The sequence below is a fragment of the Idiotropiscis lumnitzeri genome, chromosome 1 (genome assembly GCF_059441095.1).
Source record: "Idiotropiscis lumnitzeri isolate Australia: NSW breed Sydney's pygmy pipehorse chromosome 1, RoL_Ilum_1.0, whole genome shotgun sequence".
NCBI classification, from domain to species: Eukaryota; Metazoa; Chordata; class Actinopteri; order Syngnathiformes; family Syngnathidae; genus Idiotropiscis; species Idiotropiscis lumnitzeri.
In genome coordinates, this window is record NC_142391.1 from 37,991,811 (window position 1) to 38,012,722 (window position 20,912).

Genomic DNA, 20,912 nt, shown 5'->3' on the forward strand with positions numbered 1-20,912 from the left:
AAAACGTTAATGCTGAAGAAAGTTCAAATGAACGTTATTTAAAAAAAAACCAATAATATTCATGCTTTTGCTTTCTTTTAGCTTCTTTGTCTGGTTTAATGCATTTGCCTTTGGTAAAAAATCCAGTGGATCCTACAAATTATATTTGCATACTTTAACTGCCCTATTGTGTTTTTTCCATGCAGTCTTTTTTGTTTTAAGCAAAAATTGTTATCCTCACTCGCTGGGGAGCCAAGCAAGTAAAACAAATCAAACATTATACCAGAGAAAGCGTCTTTATTATTTACTACAAAAGAAAGATACGTTCATACTGAAACAAAAACAATATGCACTCAAAACTTATTTCTCCTCACATATTATTTACATGAGGACATAAATATGATTCTGCAAAAAGTAAACAAGAAAAACACTGGAATAGTTTAGCAAACCAAATATCAGCAAAATGGCATGATGCTGAAAAGATTTATGTCATTGTAAAGTGTAACCTCAATAATAAATTGTTGACTTATCCAAAGGTAGCTGGGTTAGGCCCTCGGTCAACTGCATCCTTTATGTCATAGTGAGCAGTATTGAAAATGGATAGGTGGGTGTTTTCATATTGTGTGAGAAGTCACAATGTTGTGGCTGTGAATGGTCATTTTTGCTTCCTGCTTTAAAAAATGCATTTTGGTCAGGAGTCTTAACTTTTGTGACCACATACATCTGGCATCTGAGAGAACAGAGCACATGAATGTGTGGAGAGCTGTCTGCACAGTCTGTCAGAGGTTTTAGAGGCTAATGCATTAGCGCCAATGAAGTGACAGGTACATATTGTCAAGGCCCATTGACATTTTTGCAGTGTGGCTGATTTGATCGTTGAGAGTATGTTGAAATGGTAGACATGAGCTTCTTTGTTATTCAAAGTGGTGTGCTCGTACAGCAGAATTTGGATTTTTAATAATAGATTGTCATACTGACTGTAAATCATTTTGGATTATTGACGTGTCTGAACAATACAATTTATGATATGGACTTTAAAAAGAAACAAGCAATTAGTGTATTTTTTGGGGATTGTTGAAACTTTTTTGTTGAAGGCTGAATCTTTTAATACATGCATTGAGGATTAAATGTATTAAGTTACAGTGATATACACTGGTTAAAAAAAACTGATATGCACATATTCTGTCCAGATTTAAAATGGCATTTTTGTCATAGCCGGCGGGCCGGGGCGGGGAGGGGAGTGCTGGGCTCGACCGCCCTCGCTACTCCCCCTCCCTCAGCCCCGCAGCCGTCGGTGTCAGCGGGGCCCGGCCGTCCTCGGCACCTAAAACAAACCAGTCGCCGGGTACATCTGATTAGGAAGCATGCGGTAGCGCGGATGAAAAATTTTGCCCCCCTCCATCATTTTAGTTGCCTATGCCTGGTCTAAAATATGAAAGCATTTTGATTGGCACATCGGTACGTGGTGTAATTGGAATGCAAGCGTATTATAGGTGTACGTGGTGTAATTGGAATGCAAGCGTATTATAGGTATGGGTCCCACTTAGCCTCATGAAATTCATTAGCGACTGATTAGTGAGATAGTTATAGCCACCTCGGACTATAATCAGTACAAGTTAGTCTGTCAGGCTCAATTCTAATGAGATTCGCTTTTCAAACTCTTTCTTTTGGGATTTTATTAGACTTTGCAGAGGTAGAATTGGGCGTAACAGGTCGCCAACTCCGTTGTGTGATGGAACAAGCCTTTCCCGGCCAATTGTGGCAACGTCCCTTATTTGCATTAAAAACAGGGCAGTTGAAGTGCTGTACGCCAGAGTATGCCATGCTTGACATTGCGGGAACAGGAATAGACTCGATGGAGTCTGTGCATGACAATGGCAGGTATACTGCAAGATGTCCCCTAAGAGCTGATGCAGTCATGCATGTAACATGGGCAATTGGAGATCCCCTTGCACCTGCATGACGATAAGTCCTTGTGTGTCTCAACTGAAAATAGGAATTGCCTTTGAATGATGAGTCGACATCGAAAAGTTCAGTCAAATGCGCAGAAACAAAACAAAAATACAGCGTATGCTGTACACAATATTTAGTTTTTCAATACTTAACCATATATACAATTTCATATGTACCATGGAGGAAATTGTACAATAGTGATTTCACAAGTGGTACATAAAGCACAAAGCTCGACACCAGAATGGAGAACTAAATCTCATTCAATTGGCCGCCTTTTCAATTCTACGGCTCGCCGTCCTCACTTTCTGGTGTTAGAAGTCCCAGCCAAGCCGCCTCACCCTAAGGCGAAAGCCAAGGCAGTCGGGCCACGGGAGCAGCGAGGCTCCGGGCTGGTGCTGGAGACCTGTCGTTCAAGTGAATGGACCTAGAGAGCGGTGCAGCCGCATTTGAAAATTTCACCCTAAGCTTCACTGTTTCACTCAATACATGTGAAACTGTAAATATGGTTTAGTAGTATTGTAAAAAATTACAAACATTTCAAGTTCTGCATCAATTTTTGGAAGAAAAACTGACTTTAGTTCCATACATTTCGTTATACGAACCGTCTTCAGCATTGATGAGTCCACAGATCAGTGTTCTGCATCTCACGCCATTTAACCATCGTTGCTTCTGCTCCTTGCAATAGTTGTGCTGTTTTTTTTTTTTTTACTCAACTGTTGGTTGTAAATGCCGCAAAAAACTCACATAAAACTTGATGTCTGCTTTGCAGCAGCAGATAGAAAGCTGTTGCGTGTGCAGCTTTAAGGTCCACTTACACACACGCTTCTTCCAATCACAATTTTAACAACGGCCGTCTGGAAAAAGTTCAACTACTTCAGTATTCTTTGTCATGTGTTGCATTTTATTGCATTGTTGTATTGGAGCGTTTCTCAAATTGGACATAAAAAGCGAACCACACACCGATTAAAATTAGAGATCGGGCTAAAACGGATTAATCGCATTTGCATTCATCTTAATGGGAAATTACCTCACTAGCAACTCGCAAACGGGGTCAAGGAATTAATTAAGTTGGTACCACTGTACTGTATTTAAATACTCATGAGTGGTTAGCTCTGTCTCACTCGCTGGCTTTATGATCAGGAAATAGGCACGTGCAGCAGAATTCTTTGTTAGATCGCTTTAGAAATACCTCGATCTGTCGGCCAACTAGAAGACGGTCATATCACGGCCTGCCTTTTAAAACAATTTCAGAGGAGGTTCCATTGTAGCCGCATGGCCTCAAATAAGTCTAATAGAAAAGCGACCACTCAGGAATAAGCAAACACGGAACAGGGATTTTAGATTCATTGAGTCACAATATTATCTGACTCACTGGCAATTTGGTGCTCAGTGGTGTCATCCATGCCAAGAGGGTTTTGCGTTGGCAGACTGTGCCTCTCGTCACTGCTTGTTTTGACCCAATATCTGCTGATGTTGTTCCCCTCTTGCCATCCCAGAGGCCTTCAAAATTCTCAGACATTGAATAGTCACTTATAGCCAAATGGGAATGACACAAATAGCAATGAAGATTAGGATTTAAAATGAAAACAAGAGGAAATTTAACAATTGACAACCTGCAGTAGCCTACAGTTTCACGACATTGATATAGTTATTAAATGAAATATATAGCATATTAGCTTTTTAGAATCCATAATAAGATCAACATTTCCTCCTGTAGTTTGTTTGCAGAGACACTTGATAACAATTAGTTGATCATTCTATAAACCCCCCACCCCCACATTTATAATCATCCCAGCAAGATGGTTCTTGACAGACATTTAATCAGTCAGCCTCAGCGCTCTTAGTGTTGCTCATTTGACAGTAAGTTAGATCGTGATGTAGGTTTTCTCAAAAGACATGCAAACTGTTCTCTCACGCAACATAAGTACGAATAAAGCAACCTAAAAGTGATTCTTTGGCTTGGTGAGCTTCTTGCGACTCGTATTGCTGTCTTTTTTTCATGTTTCACGTTGCTTGTGTTCATTCTCCAAGGAGGCAGTATCTTCGAGCGAAGAACTTGTATTAACATTTTTAGCTGCTGTGGCAACTTCTGAAATTCAGACTGATGTAATCTACTCTTTATCCATGATTGCAAATTTTATTTAGGAAGGCTAATTTAGCCTGGAAGAGTGAAGGAACTGAAGCGTTTTTGTCAGTTTACACTGTCCACATGTTTGACAAATTATATTTTCTACAGCCTCTCTGGGATTAACACAAGGATGATCTATATTGCTTTGACAGAGGGGTAACAGTGCTAAGTAGGCATGATTCTCTTAGCAATACCCATGCCAAGGACAGGGACCAGAGAAAAGGATAAAGGACATAAAATTGCTAAGCTTGTCAGTTGCTGTACTTATCTAGTCTTTTCGCTCATGGGAGCCAGTGAGGTTTATTTTAAAACTTCTTAATCTGACCTGTCAGAAAGCCTGAAATTATGCTCTATGCAGACATGCGGGATATTACAGAAATATGTAAAAGTGAGTTTATGAACTTTAAGATTAGGGGATAATTCTTATAGCTCAGTTGGTTGACCAGTGACTGAAGGCTCGGCTGTTTGAATCTTGGATGGCTTGTTTTGCTGTTGCTGATGTTGCTGTTTCGGTGAGCACAAAGGCACAACAAAACCATACTGGTCTATGCTGTTTTTTTGTTAGCAGGAGAGTTAAGTTGAAGCTTTCAAACCCAAGAACACTTTACTGTCAAGCAGGGTGGTGGGATCATCGTGCTTGAGGGCTGTTTTGATCCCAGCGGCACTATTGCACTGCACAAACTTGCTTGAATAATGAAAAAGGGGGACTGCCAATCGTGACACTCCTGCAAGTGATAGATGCTCTCCTGAAAGTGATTATAACTGCCTATGCCAAACCATACATATACCACAAACTATGATCCAAAAACACGTAAGTAGCATTTTAGACACTTGAAAACACTTCACACTTCAGCTATTGCTGTGCCCTTAAAAATACAACAGCATACATCGAAACATGCACACACACACACAATGTATGCATGACCTGTATGTACGTGTCAACAATTCTGATGATGATGGGATCCATGCGGTGACAATACGAATTGGCGTTCGTAGAAAAGGTTTTGTGATGTTCCACTGAGCTTTTTCAGATTCCACTGTTTTTGATGCCTTGTTTTGTCCTTGTTTAGTGAAATGACATGTGGAAAAGCAGTTGCCGTCTTAACTAGCCTCCTCTGCTCACTGTCAATCAAATTTAACACAGCTGCTGTTAGATTTGTGATACGATGAGCGAGTCAGGGTCTGGGAGCAAAACGAGCAAGCATGTGTCAATGGAAGTTCCACCTCCTGTGTGCCACTGCGCAAGTTTCGTAGAGTGTAAGTTTGTTGGAGTGTGTAAGTTTTGAAAATTTAGAGCTGACAGTAACCATCTCAATTAAAGAGACACTACAATATAATCTTAAATTTGTGATTGCATGAGCAAGTTATGGACGGTGTGCAGAATGAGTGAGTGTGTGCGTAGGTGGCACTTTCACCTTATGCTGCAGAAATTATATTAAGCAAATAATTCTTTTTTTTTTTTTTGCATGTTTTATGGCTAACAGTAACCATTCATTGTCTCAGTTAAAAAGACATTACTGTAGACAGTATTTTTTCCACCTAAATTAAAAGCTAATTTCCTGACTCATTTGCCACATTATGAAATAATAGTTTTCTGCAAACAATATTAGATTCCGCCCACTCCATGTGAATAGGTGAATTTTTGAGCGCCAAACTGCGCCCATGTCCACTGTAAGCTTTAAATTCCGGTCCATTCCTGTAAAATAACATTTAAAATGTCAATAGAGTAAAAAAAAACACACCAGTTTCATCAATGTGAAAAACAGGAAAATCTGCAAAACAATAATGACTGTACTGTAAATATGAATCTGAGTGTATAAAGTATTTAATAGGGGGATTCCATCATTTATTTGATGAGATCACACGATACACATTATGAACAGATGATTTTATTTATACTCATTCTCCAAATAATACAATGTGAAGTAAATTTTACTGATGGTCTATTTTATTTTAAGTAGATGGCACCTGTAAAAAATGGAAAACATGCGGGACACCGACCCTCCAGAAACAAGTTTGAGCACCCCTGATTTAGAGCGTCTAATCAACCTACCATGCATGTTTTTGGAATGTGGGAGGAAACCGGAGTACCTGGAGAAAACCCACGCAGGCATGGGGAGAACATGCAAACTCCACACAGGAAGGCCGGAGCCTTTATCAAGCCCTGCACTTCCGAACTGTGAGGCGGACGTGCTACCCACTCAGTCACCGTACCGCAATTGAAGAAAACCTTTTTTTAACGAAACAACTCGCCTTTTTTCTTTTAGTACACTTATTTTAGTTCTTTTACGAGTGTACTTTTCAACAATTTGTACCTAAAAGGAACCCCCACAAAACCCGCAGACAGATGTGGGGCTTGAGCCATTTTTGCAGAAGCACAGCTGTGGTTTGTTAGCGTAATGCAACATGAGCCATAAGGATTAATTTACTCTGCATACTCACATCTTTTGAAGTTAATTTAGATAAATACTTCTGATTTTCTTTTTTGACTGCAGCCACAATTTCACTTGCTTGTCTGTCCATAAACAGATGTATAGTATGTTATTTAACTGCTTGCTCATCTTCTTTTGATTAGCTCGATGCTAGAGAGCACAATACACTGCACTGTGACATGTGCAGGTTTTTGCTTGATGTAATCAAATGAAATCATAGTGCTACTCAAAAAAGTCAGGATAGTAGCAAGGACGTATTCTTGGAGGATCTAACATTTTCCGACTGCTGTCCCAGTAATTTTTAAAAAGAGATCAGAATCTTCCTGTGCACACTGGAGGCTTTTGGCATCATTTTTCATTTTTGCTAGCACACTTTACAGTCCACTGACTAATTTTGAAAGAAGCTGTGTCAAAGCTATACAGTCAGACATATTTTACACCAGGAAGTACTTTAACCTGGGCTGAATGACTCCACTGGAGCAATAAAACGATGATAAGAGATAGGCGATAACTTGGTGTCAAACCATAATATTTACTGTGTCCCAAAGCAAAGGAATGATATATGTGGAGACGTATCTCAGAAGGCTGGCAGTTTGTGCTTGTTAGAAATAAAACTAGATTACTGCGCCACACATGGACCTGAATTGTTTTCCTCGGAAATCCATTTTCCAATGTTTTGGTTTCAGCTGTGGATTTGCATATAATAGAGCAATGAGTGATTTTTTGGATTTGCTCTCCGTGTGTACTTTTTAAAAGACAACTTTCCAGCCTGAAGTGCTTTATCTCCATGATATGTGTAAGTTAGGTGTATTAGTGAATACAGCTAATTTAATAGGGGTATATTTTCCAAACATGTCTTATTTTCACAGCAAGCGATTCATCAGGATGCATTATAGGCTTGATAATGCATCACCCTCGCTGCTTGTTTTTCAATCTCACATTAGTTTTCCTGGAAAAATCATGATGTTTTAGTTAGGCCTGCTGAGAATAACTCAGAGAGGGGGATTTCTATTGTTTCTGCAGAGTAGCATACACAGCATCCATGAAATGAGCATCATCTTCCATTTCCCCGAACACATTAAAAAGCGTTTCTTTTCTTTGCTGAATAAGAATCCTTTTGTCCTCTTGGATCGCTACTGACAACTTAAGCTGGATAGTAAGCTACTGTCAATCACACAATGAAAGTTCATCTTGGCAGCTGGACGGGAAGCCTGTGGAAAAAAAAAAAGTGTCCCGCATTGCGGGCTGGAGATGTTTTTAAATCGTCACTGGTGAGTGAATGCTCTCCACTTTTCTATCTGATTGATCTCACTAAGAAGCACTTATCTCCCTTTGCTTTAGTATCTTTGGATCTTTTTCCAAAAGAACTAGAATGCTTATTTTTCGGGCGTTATTGTCTGCTGTCAAAGACCTTGCTGTGACATGATTACGTGCAAATACCATACGGTGGAGAATATGTGTACACACAAAATTGACAATAAAGAACAAGAGCGTACTGAGATCATGGATGGATAGTCACAGCTCAACGACAGAACAGCTTAATAGCTAAAAAAAAAAGGTAGTTTAATCCAAGTGCATAATTTCTTCCCTAGCCCCAAAATTGAATATGTTAAAGGAGATGTTGCCAAATTGATAATGTGCAAGTAGATGCATGCGTAACCTTTGTCATTACGGCTTTTGATTCTCCATGCGCACAAAATGTTGTTGAATTGAACAAGATTGACCAATTTACAGATGCTTGCCTACTTAAAAAAAATTCAGAAAGCTCTTTGTATCTTGAATAATTGTTAAGTGCTTCGCCTCACTGGTGCCCGCTTTCAACACATTCACACACGCATAGTCGCTCGGTATGAGGTTTTTAGGATTGTATTACAGACACTCACCACTCCTAAGAAATGTTGTTAAGGGACTACCAGTACATGTAAGAAAGAATTAATGACATGGCTCGGATTTGCAGAGTTGGACTTCTTAGTTTAAAAGCCAAAGACCAAGTCTGAAACCTTGGTGTGCTGATTAATTCTGATCTGACTTTCAGCAGTCCCCAAATCAATCACTAAAACATCCTTTTACCAGCTAAAAATAATGAATTGAAGGGTTGTATGCTCCAAGCAGACCAGGAGAAGCTTATCCATTCTTTTATCTCCCGTAAACTTGATTATTGTAACGTTCTACTTACAAACAACTGCAGCTCCTTAAGAGCACAGCAGCTTGGGTTCTGACAACTACTAAGAGATCAGAACATATTACTCCAGTCATAAAAGCTTTATACTGGCTCAGAGTAAGCTGCAGAAAACATAAAAAACATTTTGCTAGTCGTCTATAGAAAGGAACTTTGCTGCACACACCCATTTCCTGGTTTTACACGAGCGACACATCATCGCCTAATTATAAAAATACATTATGTGGGATTAATAGTGTTTTAAAACAATCCTAAACAATATTTACAATTTCATATATACTCATGGATTAAATATTCAAGTATGAGGTACAGAGTGCACTTTGCAGTGCAGGCTTGCAAAGTGGAAGAGCAAAAATGGTAAAGCAACATTTAGCTGTTATGCGGCATGCAATTGAAATAAGTTGCCGATAAAAGCGAAGTCGGCCCCAAGTGTAAATACTAATATATCCAGGCTAAATTAAGTTTAATTAAGTAAAATCATGTTCTCCAAATTCTTGTTCTTGCACATCATGCTTAAGTAATTTTATTAAAACGCTTTTTATTGCTTTACTTCTAGTGTCTGTATTGATATTTGATGATTCTAATCTATTCATGGAATCGCACCAGATATTAATGAAAATGTTCTAAAAAGAATACCAGAAGTTCAAGTATATAAAAATGGGACAGAACGTTAACGGCAAAAAAAAACACGACTAATACCAATGGAAACAACCAATTTGCGGAGACTGATCTCAAAGTGGGTGCAGTTGGGCATTTTTTTTTTTTTTTTACGTAGATTCATAGTCAGACCCACAGCAATGCTCTAACAACGAAAATGCTTTTGCTCGGCACCGGTATTCTTCGGGAATTATGTCACGTGCAGTAACAGGAGCTGCCAGCCGCCATTGTTCTGCTCTGTTTATTGTGCAGTGAGCTGATCAACTGACATTGTTTTTGCGTTTTTCGGTGAAATCCCTCGGCGATGTGTGGCGATGCACTTTCCGTATTCTGGGAAGCATCTGAGTGCCCCCCCCCCCCAAAAAAAAGAAAGAAAGAAATACGCCGCATATATGGACCAATTTCGTTCTGGCAAATATAGGGAATTTCAAGCCAATGCCACAAGCACTTCGAATATTTCTGCTTCCTCACCCGTTTTGCCGATGATAAAGGGTTCGCAAAAGGTAGGTGTGATTTGAAATATGTGTGGTATGTTGCGTGTATTGTGACAGCTTGTGTGTGACTGACGGCTGTGATGTGCAGAGTGCGCATGCAAGGAGCTGAGGAGAACGAGCAGGCGGGTGTTTCAGTAGAGAGTTGAACAGCAAGTGTGTATATATACTTTAAGTACCTTTGAACTCATTCACTACCAGCCGAGTAAAAAAAAATAAATCTTTGACGTGTTTATCCGTCAATGGGAGCGAATGAGTTAATTACTTGACTTGTGACTCGAAAAAATTTGATTTGCCATTTTCTGAATTTACCTCACACTAGGTCTTGAAATCAAATGTTTTCCATTATTTGGAGCAGTTTCGTCATAATTTCCCACATGCTCTCAACTATTATGGTGATTCTTATTGATCTGAAAATACAACACCATACAAAACATGCACCAAAAATGTATCTACATCTTTACGTGACATACTGACCTAATGTGATGTAATCCTCCCCATTTACTAAGTAATTCCATTATATTCTTGAACCTAACTGAGCGGGATTTGTTTTCTTATGCTTTGCTAACACAGCTCACTCATTGATAAGTGCACTCAAAGAGGCCAGATGACTCTCTCTGTCTTGCAAATGCCGCTTTTTTTCATCCTGATTTACAATATAGTTTTGCAATCAAAGCCCGTGTAAGGGAAAGTCGAGATTAATTCCGGGGCACAGTTTAAGTTTTAGTGTCTGGTGTAGCCCCTGGAATACTGATTGGTATACAGATATTTGCTTGTCTCAGCCATGCAACCCAAATACGTTCCGTCCCTTTGGCCCACAGCCATGTACACAGGATGGCTCAAAGGAAGTGTTGTTCTCGGGATGCACTGGGCGTTTGCCTCTGACTCTGTCGTCCACTGTTGTGATAACACTGTTGCAGACATATCACAGCACCTGGAGGTCCTCCTCAGAAAACACTTAATGACACCCCCACTGACCAGGACTGCCTCTTACAGTGATGCAATTTCTCGGTTCCTCTTTTTTCATCCCGTTTCCCCCAAATAGGCCAGTGGCTCCGTTTGCAGTATTTACCCTTCATCGGTCGATATTCTTTAATCCCCGAGATGATGCTTTCTCTCATGAACTCAAAATAGCTCTTCCTTCCCCCAAGAGGAGGCAAAAGCCCATTACTCTTTATTAGCTCTTAGCATCTTAAATGTGGCCATCCATTAGAGGCAAGGCAACAAACACCCCCTCCAGTTCCCTTTGCAGCATGCCAGCATCTACACGCACGCACATTTAAGATGAACGTTAAGCAGGAACAATAAATGCACATTTAATTCTGCTCATGTCAAACATTAGGAAGCACGTTCTCCTTTCAAAAGTTCTCATTACGGTGTTACCTTCCTCCTTGATACCTTGTACTTATCAGCCAGGCGGACTCCACAGACTTCTATCTACCTGAATGATTCTTTTTCTATGGAGGGTGGCAAGGAGTAATACCGTACCGTGTCATGTATTGATTTTTTTCCCCCTACTCCTCTTTTCTTGAATTTCTTGACTACTCAAAAGCATAAATCATCCCCAAATGATACCTGAAGGAAATATTGTATTTATTATTCTTGACGCACAGTCACAAATTCAATAGCCCTGATTAATTGAAAACAGTGAGAAATATGATACAGGGAATTCAGTGGGATGTGAGAACTTTTTCTCATCGTTCATTTCTAAAACTGTCCTCTTTGGTTGTCAGTACACACATATAATCCGTAAAACATTCCGGGGTGAATTTTTTTTTTTGACTTTTGATGATCATTGGGAACTGAAGACAATCCAATAATGGTCTAAAACATGCAGTCTGTTTTCTTTACAGCTTTAACACCATCACATTTACTTTTGCTGATTTCTGTGAAGCTTCCAAGCCTTTCTTCTTGTAAGTCCGACATGTTTGATGAAGCTGAAACTGACCAGCCAGTCACCCAGGTAGCTATCCACTGAGTCCACCTAATATTATTTTACAAATGGGACGGGGGGGACATGGCCATTCTTTTCCTGGCGCCCTTCAGAGTTGGATGGTGGCCCAAGTAAGTCTATAGATGTAGGATGCTTGTTGCCTGATGCCTGCTTCATCTCCCTCTGACCATCTCCTAAAAATCTTTTACATATGGCTGCGGCATAGCCACCTCGGTTGTAGTCAGGAACAACTACTGTATTTTTCAGACTATAGGCCACTAATTTTTTCCTCGATTTTGAACCATGCGGCTAATACAACGGTGCGGCTTTTCTGTGGATTTTTCTTTCACCGGTTGGGGCCGTGTTAAAAGGCACTGTATTAACATCTGTTTATGTACCTTTATGTGCATTTACAGGACAAAATCGTTCTGTACATGCAGCAAACGACTCTTTTTTTTTTTTTCAACAAAGCCTGGTAATTTTTTTTTCCCCCCAAAAAGAGTTACCACGGCCTATTTACAGGTGCGTCTTATAGTCTGGAAAATACAGTAATAATTTTTGGGGTGTGTCGTTTGCAGTCCTTAAACAGTCATCCTCCAGTTCTTAAGTCCTTATGGATGAATGATTACTGCCATGGTGGACATTTTTTTTAGAATTCGCCATGTCATTGGCACGATACATTTTCATCACAAAAAACAATTTAGTTCCCAAAGGATGAATCATTTAATTTTGTAGCAGTGTCTAGCCCCCAATTGCGGGGAACTCTGAAATCTTTTCCACAGCTTCAGTGCAATTCATGGAATGATGCAGTACACTATTCTGGCTGAATTCTTCGTTCTTATGTAGAGTATAAAATATACAATGCCCTCTCAAGGCCGAACCAAAATAGGCAAACAATAATTTTCGACATGATCAGGAAATCTGCTTTTCTAAATACCGTTGTGTGGGTAGGGATTCCTTCTATAGTAACATAAGCTGAGTAGACACTAACATTATATTTTTTTTCTGGCTCAGCATTATGCTGGCTGTTATTGTACAATTAAGTTCCGTAGGATGGGTTAATTAAATTATGCATGCTGTGGATTACAATTTGTATGCAGAATAAGATACTTTTCTGTCTTTATTTCTATTCTGCTATATCGCTATTATTCTGAACCTTCTTTGTTTAAGAAATATGAATACCCGATGTGACATTGTCTAATATGTATAATTAATGCAACTGTTTCCCAACTATTGCCATTAATATTGCACCTTTCATTTGCGGCATTCAAAATCCTTGAGTTGGAACAAGTCAACAGACATCATAACGTGGCTCTCTCAGATTTGACGTTTAATATAAAAATGTCGTATTTTTCATTCTTTGTAGCACTTGCTGGATAAATTATTGAACAGCGTTGGCTTGAAATACTGCGCATGATAGTTACAAGACAACATAAAATTATGTTGTGTTTGCAAAGTGCTCTGTGATAAAATTTGTCATGGTAATGAATGAAAATGTCGACAAATTTCACTGCAGGTCTACAGGTTATTTTATGGGTCAGAATTTGATTAGTCATCCCAAATTAATAGCTCTTTTCCTTAATATGGTCATCAACTGACTGTTTACTGTCTTTTGTTTTGGATATTTTCAAGTAATATTATTTTCTAATCGCGTCAGTAGTTTCACCGTCATTTTTCAGGTCTTTTCCTTAACGAGGTCTGTTTATACAGATGTGAAGTGAATTGGCTTTCACTCGGTCTGTGACGTGTACGATGTGCTGTGCTAGTCACTGAAATGGCTGCATGTCAAAAGAGAAGGTAGAGTACAGTTCTTCTTTGAGATACCTGAATTTTTTTTTCTACAAATGCAATGCATGCAATACAAATGATTGTGTTTAAACCAAGCCTCCTTAACTCATTTAATCTCAGCTATTTTTATTTTTTGGAATAATATAAAAACTTGAAGCCTACCAAAAGTAAGATTGGACTCTCTTCTTTGATCAGGAAAAAAAATTACATTTCCATCTTTTTCAGTTTTTTCCCGACAGCGATAAAATAGAAAATAGCTAAATTGCTTCAAAATTTCATTCCTGACAAAAACGGAGAAAAGGAGCTCTTTCTAAAAACAAACATTTCAAGCACAACTTTGACTGTAATACGACTATTTTTTTTCTTTTGTTACAGGCTGCTCAAACATCTAAATAATGCTTTCCTCCAATCAAATACCAGAAGCAGCACGACAAAAGTGCCTTCGAGAACAAAATTTGCACATAAAAAAGTTTATTTGCATACAAAAAAGTTTATTTGCACATAAAAAAATATTGAACTGCTGATATGAACTATATACAAAAAAGAAAGTACATGACAGCGTGCACATGTGTTTGTGCGGGTGTGCATGCCTCCATAGAAATTGCACCTGTTTTCTTTTTTTTTTGTGTGGTATACACCAAAACATTCGCCTTGGTGCAAGGGAACACCACCCTTGTTGGTTTACCTGATAATTCATATAATGTATAGAATACATTTGACTTCAAAATAGGTAGGCTCAGCAGTTTGACCAACATTCTAGAATAAGCTTCACTCACATTTCTTCAAATGCTCCTCTATTTACCACTGTGCTGTAATTTAGTTTGGAGGGTGATTCATCTTGTCTGGATGATTTTTCTCCTTGCTGGTGTCATTATTATCAGAGCATCATCACAGCGGCCCCGCAGAGCTTAAAAAATGGTCCATCCACTGCTCTAAGAATTACATTACTGTTTTGATTATGATTTTTTTTCATCACATGCTGAAAATAAATATTCTGGTTACTGTAGATTTTATGCTTGATCACAGTAATTTTTTTCATCTAAAAACACATTTTTGGTTGCTATGCTGAAAACTAGATTTTTTGGTTATTGCCGATTGAATTCTTGCACAAAGTATTAAAAACAAAATTTAGCCACAATTTATGGTTGCTACGCAATGTTCCTGAAATGTATAATAATAATACTGTTATAGACCTCAGGTTGGCTCATCATGTACATATGCAAAATTCCTTTTTGTACTTAAAGTGTTTACATCTCTTGTGTAGACAGTAAATTACAGCAAAGGGAGTGAGGTCTTGATACCAGGGGCATTTTGCTTTGCTTTGCTTTGCTTTGCTTTGACTTGAAGGCTCAGACATATGCGTGGTGAAGTTGTTACCTTGGGATGCTGAGACAAGTCTTTGTTCCTGTCTGGGTTTGTGCTTGCTGCACATTTGTTTGCAATGTAACATAACGCCTACAACAATTCTTCTTGTCAACAAACACTCTAACCTGCTGCTTGTTTGTTACTCAGTTGCTCTGAGCTCATATTCTCCCCTCAAAGGCAGTCTGGATCCGTAACAATGAGGTGATGCTAGAAGACGGAACATTTGGGTTTAGGGTTAACAAATGCATTTTGTCACAACATACAATGACAGGGACGATCAGTGGAATTAAAGAATGAGGTAGATAATAAGGGTGTGTTGTAAAAGTATACTCACGCAGTAGAATGGATTTGAGAAGGTCAAAATCTGTTTGACCTTTTGTGATGCACACTTTACAGTTTTTCAACCACGGCTCTGGTACAATCTTTTTTAAACCACAGAAAATACTGACTTTTATTCTTGAATATTTACAGTAGGTCAAGAATAAGGTAATTTCTGTAACTTTAATTCAACATTTTGTTCATTGGAGATTTCTTTTGTTCTTTAGATGGTTTTCATGCGTCTTCTAACCTTTTGGATTTAATTTATTAATTTATTATTCGTATATACATTCTCTAACTGAGAATCTGTACTACCTGTTGCAGTGCTTTTGAATATCTTTATTTTTTTACCCAAACTCAAATCAATTTAAAATCGTCACAGTACTTGAAAATAGCATATTAACAAGAGGGGCGTGAATAGATTGTGTGTGTTCAATATACTTGCTTCATATTAGCAGGGATGTTCTATAAGGGGAGGTAGGACCCTCCCTGCATGAAAAGAGTTAAAAAAAAGTGTTTTACATTGATTTTCTTTTTCAAGCCAATAATGGCAATGATTTCATCATTAAAATAGCTGAATTTGCATATTTCGGTTCAAATATATGCTCAAGAAGCAGCTGGAGAGGCATTGCTCCCTGTGTTGCTCAAGCCACTCCACGCACATTGACGCTGGCATTGGCAAATGCCCTCACACAAGAAACATTGCTGTTTCTCTTTATATTGACAATAAAATCTGTCTAATACTTTGTATATTTGTTTGCGACATATTTAGTCTTTCTGCTTGGCCAGAAAAGAGTCAAAGTGCACAGGTGAGTACTGCACAGCTGCTGTCAGCTGAGCTCCATTAGCGCATTGTGTACAAGAGATAAACAGTAGAGTAAAAGTTGAATGATTGTTGACATGCAGAACTATCGTTGTCATCTGTAACCGACACGGATTGGTTTGTTAAAAACACCAGAAATGCACGTATGACACGTGTGCAATTTTGTAAACAGGGCTTTCATTGCATTAATTATGCAGGTAAGACCAAATGTGTTAGGGTTCGCCGGTGGGCGAAGAGGAGGTGGACCCAAAATGCGAGGAGGCAGGGAGGTGGGTAACGTAAAGGGAATTTATTAAATGAACAAACAAGGACAGAACAACGTGGCGGGGTGCAAAATAACAAAAGGCAAACTAAACGTGACTAAACTGGAAACAGGACTAGGGACAAAACGAGACGGGGTCGCACGAGGCGGAGAGGAACAGGTGATGATGGCTGGGAGCATGAACGGGAGCAGGAGCGGGAGCAGGAGCGGGAGCAGGAGCGGGAGCATGAGCGGGAGCGGGAGCGGGAGCGGGAGCGGGAGCAGGAGAGGGAGCAGGAGCAGGAGAGGGAGCAGGAGCGTCAACAATACGTGGTCGTGGAAAAGTCCGTAAATAGTGGTGGCAAGGAAAAATGACCCGACACTGTGTTGTGGGTCTGGGAGGCTTAAGTAGTCTGAGTAATTAGGGGAGCAGATAGGAATCAGGTGTGTGATGAGGGTAATGGGGAACAGGTGCGTGGCTGGTGAGGACGAGTGCTGAGGGGAGGCGCTATCACAGCTGACCAAAACAATAACAGAAAACACATGGCGGGAAGGAGGGGACGAAAACAATAACAAAAACCGCATGCACATGAAAACAATAACAAAGCCCCTGTCATGCCCGACGCGGATCATGACAAAATGTTTTTTCTTCTAATTTACAAAAGAAGAGATCAGCAAACAACAGCAAAAACAATGAACTTGACTTTATTTCAAATATTTTTGTTTGGTTTTTCTTTCTAGTATTACATTGTTGAGCAGTGTGGGATTGATTGAAGCATATCGTTAAAGGTTTTGCGAACACATCAATTAAGGTCAAAATTTTAATATAGGCATGTCTATTTTGGAGTCATATATTTATATAAATTTTTTTTAGTGTACAATATGAAACATTTACCTGGAGATTCATGTCAGCGGGAAGCACGGTGGGTGAATGTCCTGTGTAGAGTTTAGATGTTTTTCTTTGGGTACTTCGGTTTCCTCCCACAATCCGAAGACATGCATGGTAGTAAATGGCCCCCTAGGTATGAGTGTGAGCATGGATGATTGTTTGTCTTTGTGTGCCCTGTTATTGTCTGGCAACCAGTTCAGGGTTTACCTCGCCTACTGCCCAAAGACAACTGGGATAGATTCCAGCACTCCCGCGACCCTCATGAGGATCAGTGGATCGGATGATGGATGGATGCATGGATTCATGTCAGAAATATCATGAAAACAAATCAAAAACAAATTAATCTATTCTCAATATCGCATCTGATCTTGAAAAATCATCATGGAAATAAATGTGTAATTATTAAAATCTGCACTGCTTAACATGGCTGCCGACCATAGCTTTGACTCAACTACTCTCTTCTCTCCTGCAGTTGCCGACAGCCGAGTCGTAGAGGGATTACAAAGATATACTTCGATCCCCACATATCTACCGGTCACCTACCAGGTGCTCAACACTGACTTGGCATTCTTTCTGAAGGAAAGCAATCAAGACTTCATGAGGAACTCTAGCCTGATGTCACGCACTGAGTCTTTCTTCATCTACCAGGCCAGGAGTTTGCCTTCAGTCAACTCCAGTTATGGGCCACTTTCTGTGGAGCAGCCGGTCCCCTTAGAACTTCTCCAGAACCCCGGATCCTTTCCTGCCTCTTCCCTTTTTACAGTTAATTGGAAGGTTCAGACTTTTATCATGAATGCCAAGATCCACCTGGCGAAGCCCAAAGTTCAAGTTCTATTTTACATTGCAGGCAGGGACTGGGATGATTACAGTGCCATCAACAAGCTTCCCTGTGTGCACATGTTTGCTTTTCATGAGACCCAAGAGGTACATGGCACCTGCCAGCTGAAGGGGGAACTGGGGCTTTGTGTGGCTGAGCTGGAACCCTTGGCCAGCTGGTTCAGTCCTCCAAGTGTCGTGCCAGGACGCCAAAAAAACCTGGAGGCACCCGAGGGCACGCCAGTGGAACTGTACTACATCCTGCAATCCACAGAGGGAGGTGAGTGCCATTCAGAGGAGGCCAAGAAGGAAAACGTTCTCCGATCAAGCCAGGAAGGGCTGTTTGGTTCCTATACTTCCACGCCTTTAAGAAGGATCGGCGGTGTGAGGCTCTACCAAAATTCCATTCCACTCCAATTGGCTGAACACAGACTGGATCATAATTTTATGGTTTTGGTGCCCGCCACACCAGTCAGTCAGAGAGAAAGCGTCTCAGCCTATGTCACCGTGTCAGCCTATTCTGCTGTGGAGATGTTTACTCTCAGGTAAGAATGAACCTTTTTTTATGTTACAGTATGATGCGTCATAAGTGCCTAATTTCTGTAAGTGTCTGACACAGATGTTATATTTAGACATAAATTATTAGACAGGCTGATTACGGTTTCTTTTTCTTACCGGATCTTAGCTCAGATCATATTTTGTAAATGATGCCAGCTAAGAAAGGTTGATATTATGCTACCCTCCATCAAATAATGAACATGGAGGACAAAGAAGCTGTCTTGACAAAATGAAGTCAAACACAATTAACAGAAGTGTCTTGTAGGATGTGAACATTCTGAAGACAAGCATGGATTTTGGATTCTGTGTTTTTGATGTAAACTTATTGATGAATCAAACGTAGAATCTTCATATGGTCGCACAAAACACACATGTCCAGGCAGTTTTGATTATCAGCATCCAATGAAATGTTTTTTTTTTAATGTGACCTGAGCTGATCTTTGTTCTTGTGCTGGAGCTCATTAGATCGAGCAGGTGTCCGTTCTATGCAAGCAGGCAAGTTAGGTTGTAAATGTTTTCTTGGTAGCTTCAGCATAACCTAATGGTTCTGTTGCTTCTTATCTTTTCAATTAAATGCTAACGCCATGGTGAAATAGAAGGTTGTCGGGTTATGTCCTGGAGACGACTTCACGTGGGGGAGTAATTGGAAGGCACAGAGGAGTCTGATTTATCTGGTTAATTAACATGTGATGGAAATGAGGATATCATTAATTAAAATACATGACTATTAGTGTAATGACTGGAGCTGATTTTTATCACACTGGTTTAGAACTCAGTGGACACGCTGCAGTGAGGGGGTCAAGCCAATTTGTTATCCCACAAAGATAAACAAGCTGAAGGTTTCTGCACTGGCATATTGAAAAACACAGTCAGTATTGTTTGAGGCCCAAGTTGTGTACTCTACTGTAAAGACTGGTCAACAGCCAAAGAATGGACCAGCAAGCAGACACAAATGGAACAAAATACCTTTTATTCAAACATGAGAACACAAGTGAGCATGACACAAACATAGAGGAAACTGAAAACAATGAGAACAAGCGGCCCTCACGAAAAAAATCTACAAGATGTGGATACTAAAACCAACTACAAAAAACGATGGGCGGAAACAGTGGAAGGAAGGTACTGATGGTGCAAACAAAAACTGTATCCACCCACACAAGATAGAAAAGAAGAACACAAAACTCACAGATGTACTCAAATAGAAAACCAACCTTAAGTACGCCTTGAACTGACGAGACAGAAGTACACAAGCCAAAAGACCAAAACTCTGGCAATAAGCACAACAGCATGAAATTAAATACTGTCGACCCCGTCCTTCTTTTGTTAGGTCAAAATCTGCCGAAGCTTCCAAACGTGTATCGAGCAATCCAGGATGGCATTTCTGAAGCGCGTGACTAAGCGTTATTCATATTAGGTCATTGACAATTTGACATCATTGATGACACTCGAAGCCTCGCTGTCCCGAGAAGTGGTTCGCATGTCGGTGCGATTTATAAACAGGCAAGGTAAATCAAGGAAATAATGGGTGAGTTATAATTTTGGAAATGGGCCAATTTACGGCGACATACATTCATTCCATAGAGTAATAAAGTTAATAAATACGTAAAACATGTTCCCATATATCATGACAAGCTTAAATCAGTACAAGATAACACACATCGTATGCCTAGATGCCGTGAAATGGTCACAAGTTGTAACTGGTGCAACTTCACGTTACGCATAGTAACATCAGGGTTCGCGGTTAACCGCTTCCCGATTGCCCGGGGCAAGTGAAATTTGGCCACGGGCAAGGTAAAATTATGGGCAACTTACCCGACCGGGCAAGCATTTTTTAAAGCAGCCAAATATCTTTAATTTCGACGAAAACTATGGTGTGATCTGTTTGTGTGCACTGTATGGTGATGGTTTAACCCAGACACCCCCTTATGTTGTGGTATGGTCCATTGGCCTTATCAGGGGCAATGGGCGGGCGCTACTGGGATCAGTTAGTTCAGTGAATGTCGAGTTAAAGTGAACGTCAATAAATCCCTCAGTATTGGAACTCGCTGTAGTTGCATCCTCATTTGAAGTTTGAAAAACACAACAAAAACCTACGATATTTCGGCCGAAAATTGACAGCCGGAAGTTTTCTTACCTTCTGCGCATGTTTACAAGTGGCGACGAGTTCGTTCAAATCCGAACATTTCGGATTCCTCTGACATGACTAAAATAGCTGGAATATTTTTTAGTAGACAATTCAGTTGTGAGTAAGGAAGGGAGTAATATTTGATTATTGGCTGTTAATTCATTAGCTCCATGATGTGACCTGACATAGTGTCAGTGACTGTGTTCTGTTTATGCCATGAAACTTATGGAGGCAGCA

The 20,912-nt window shown here is 39.9% G+C and overlaps 1 protein-coding gene across 1 annotated transcript in view; it reads left to right on the forward strand.

The window, feature by feature from the left end:
• The window catches only part of LOC148344551 (transmembrane protein 132C), a 129,860-nt gene that overhangs the window by 3,780 nt on the left and 105,168 nt on the right, over nucleotides 1-20,912 (forward strand). Inside the window, exon 2 of the mRNA XM_088299680.1 lies at nucleotides 17,649-18,537. Coding sequence (XP_088155806.1) covers nucleotides 17,649-18,537 — 889 coding nt within the window. The remainder of the gene's footprint in view (nucleotides 1-17,648; nucleotides 18,538-20,912) is intronic.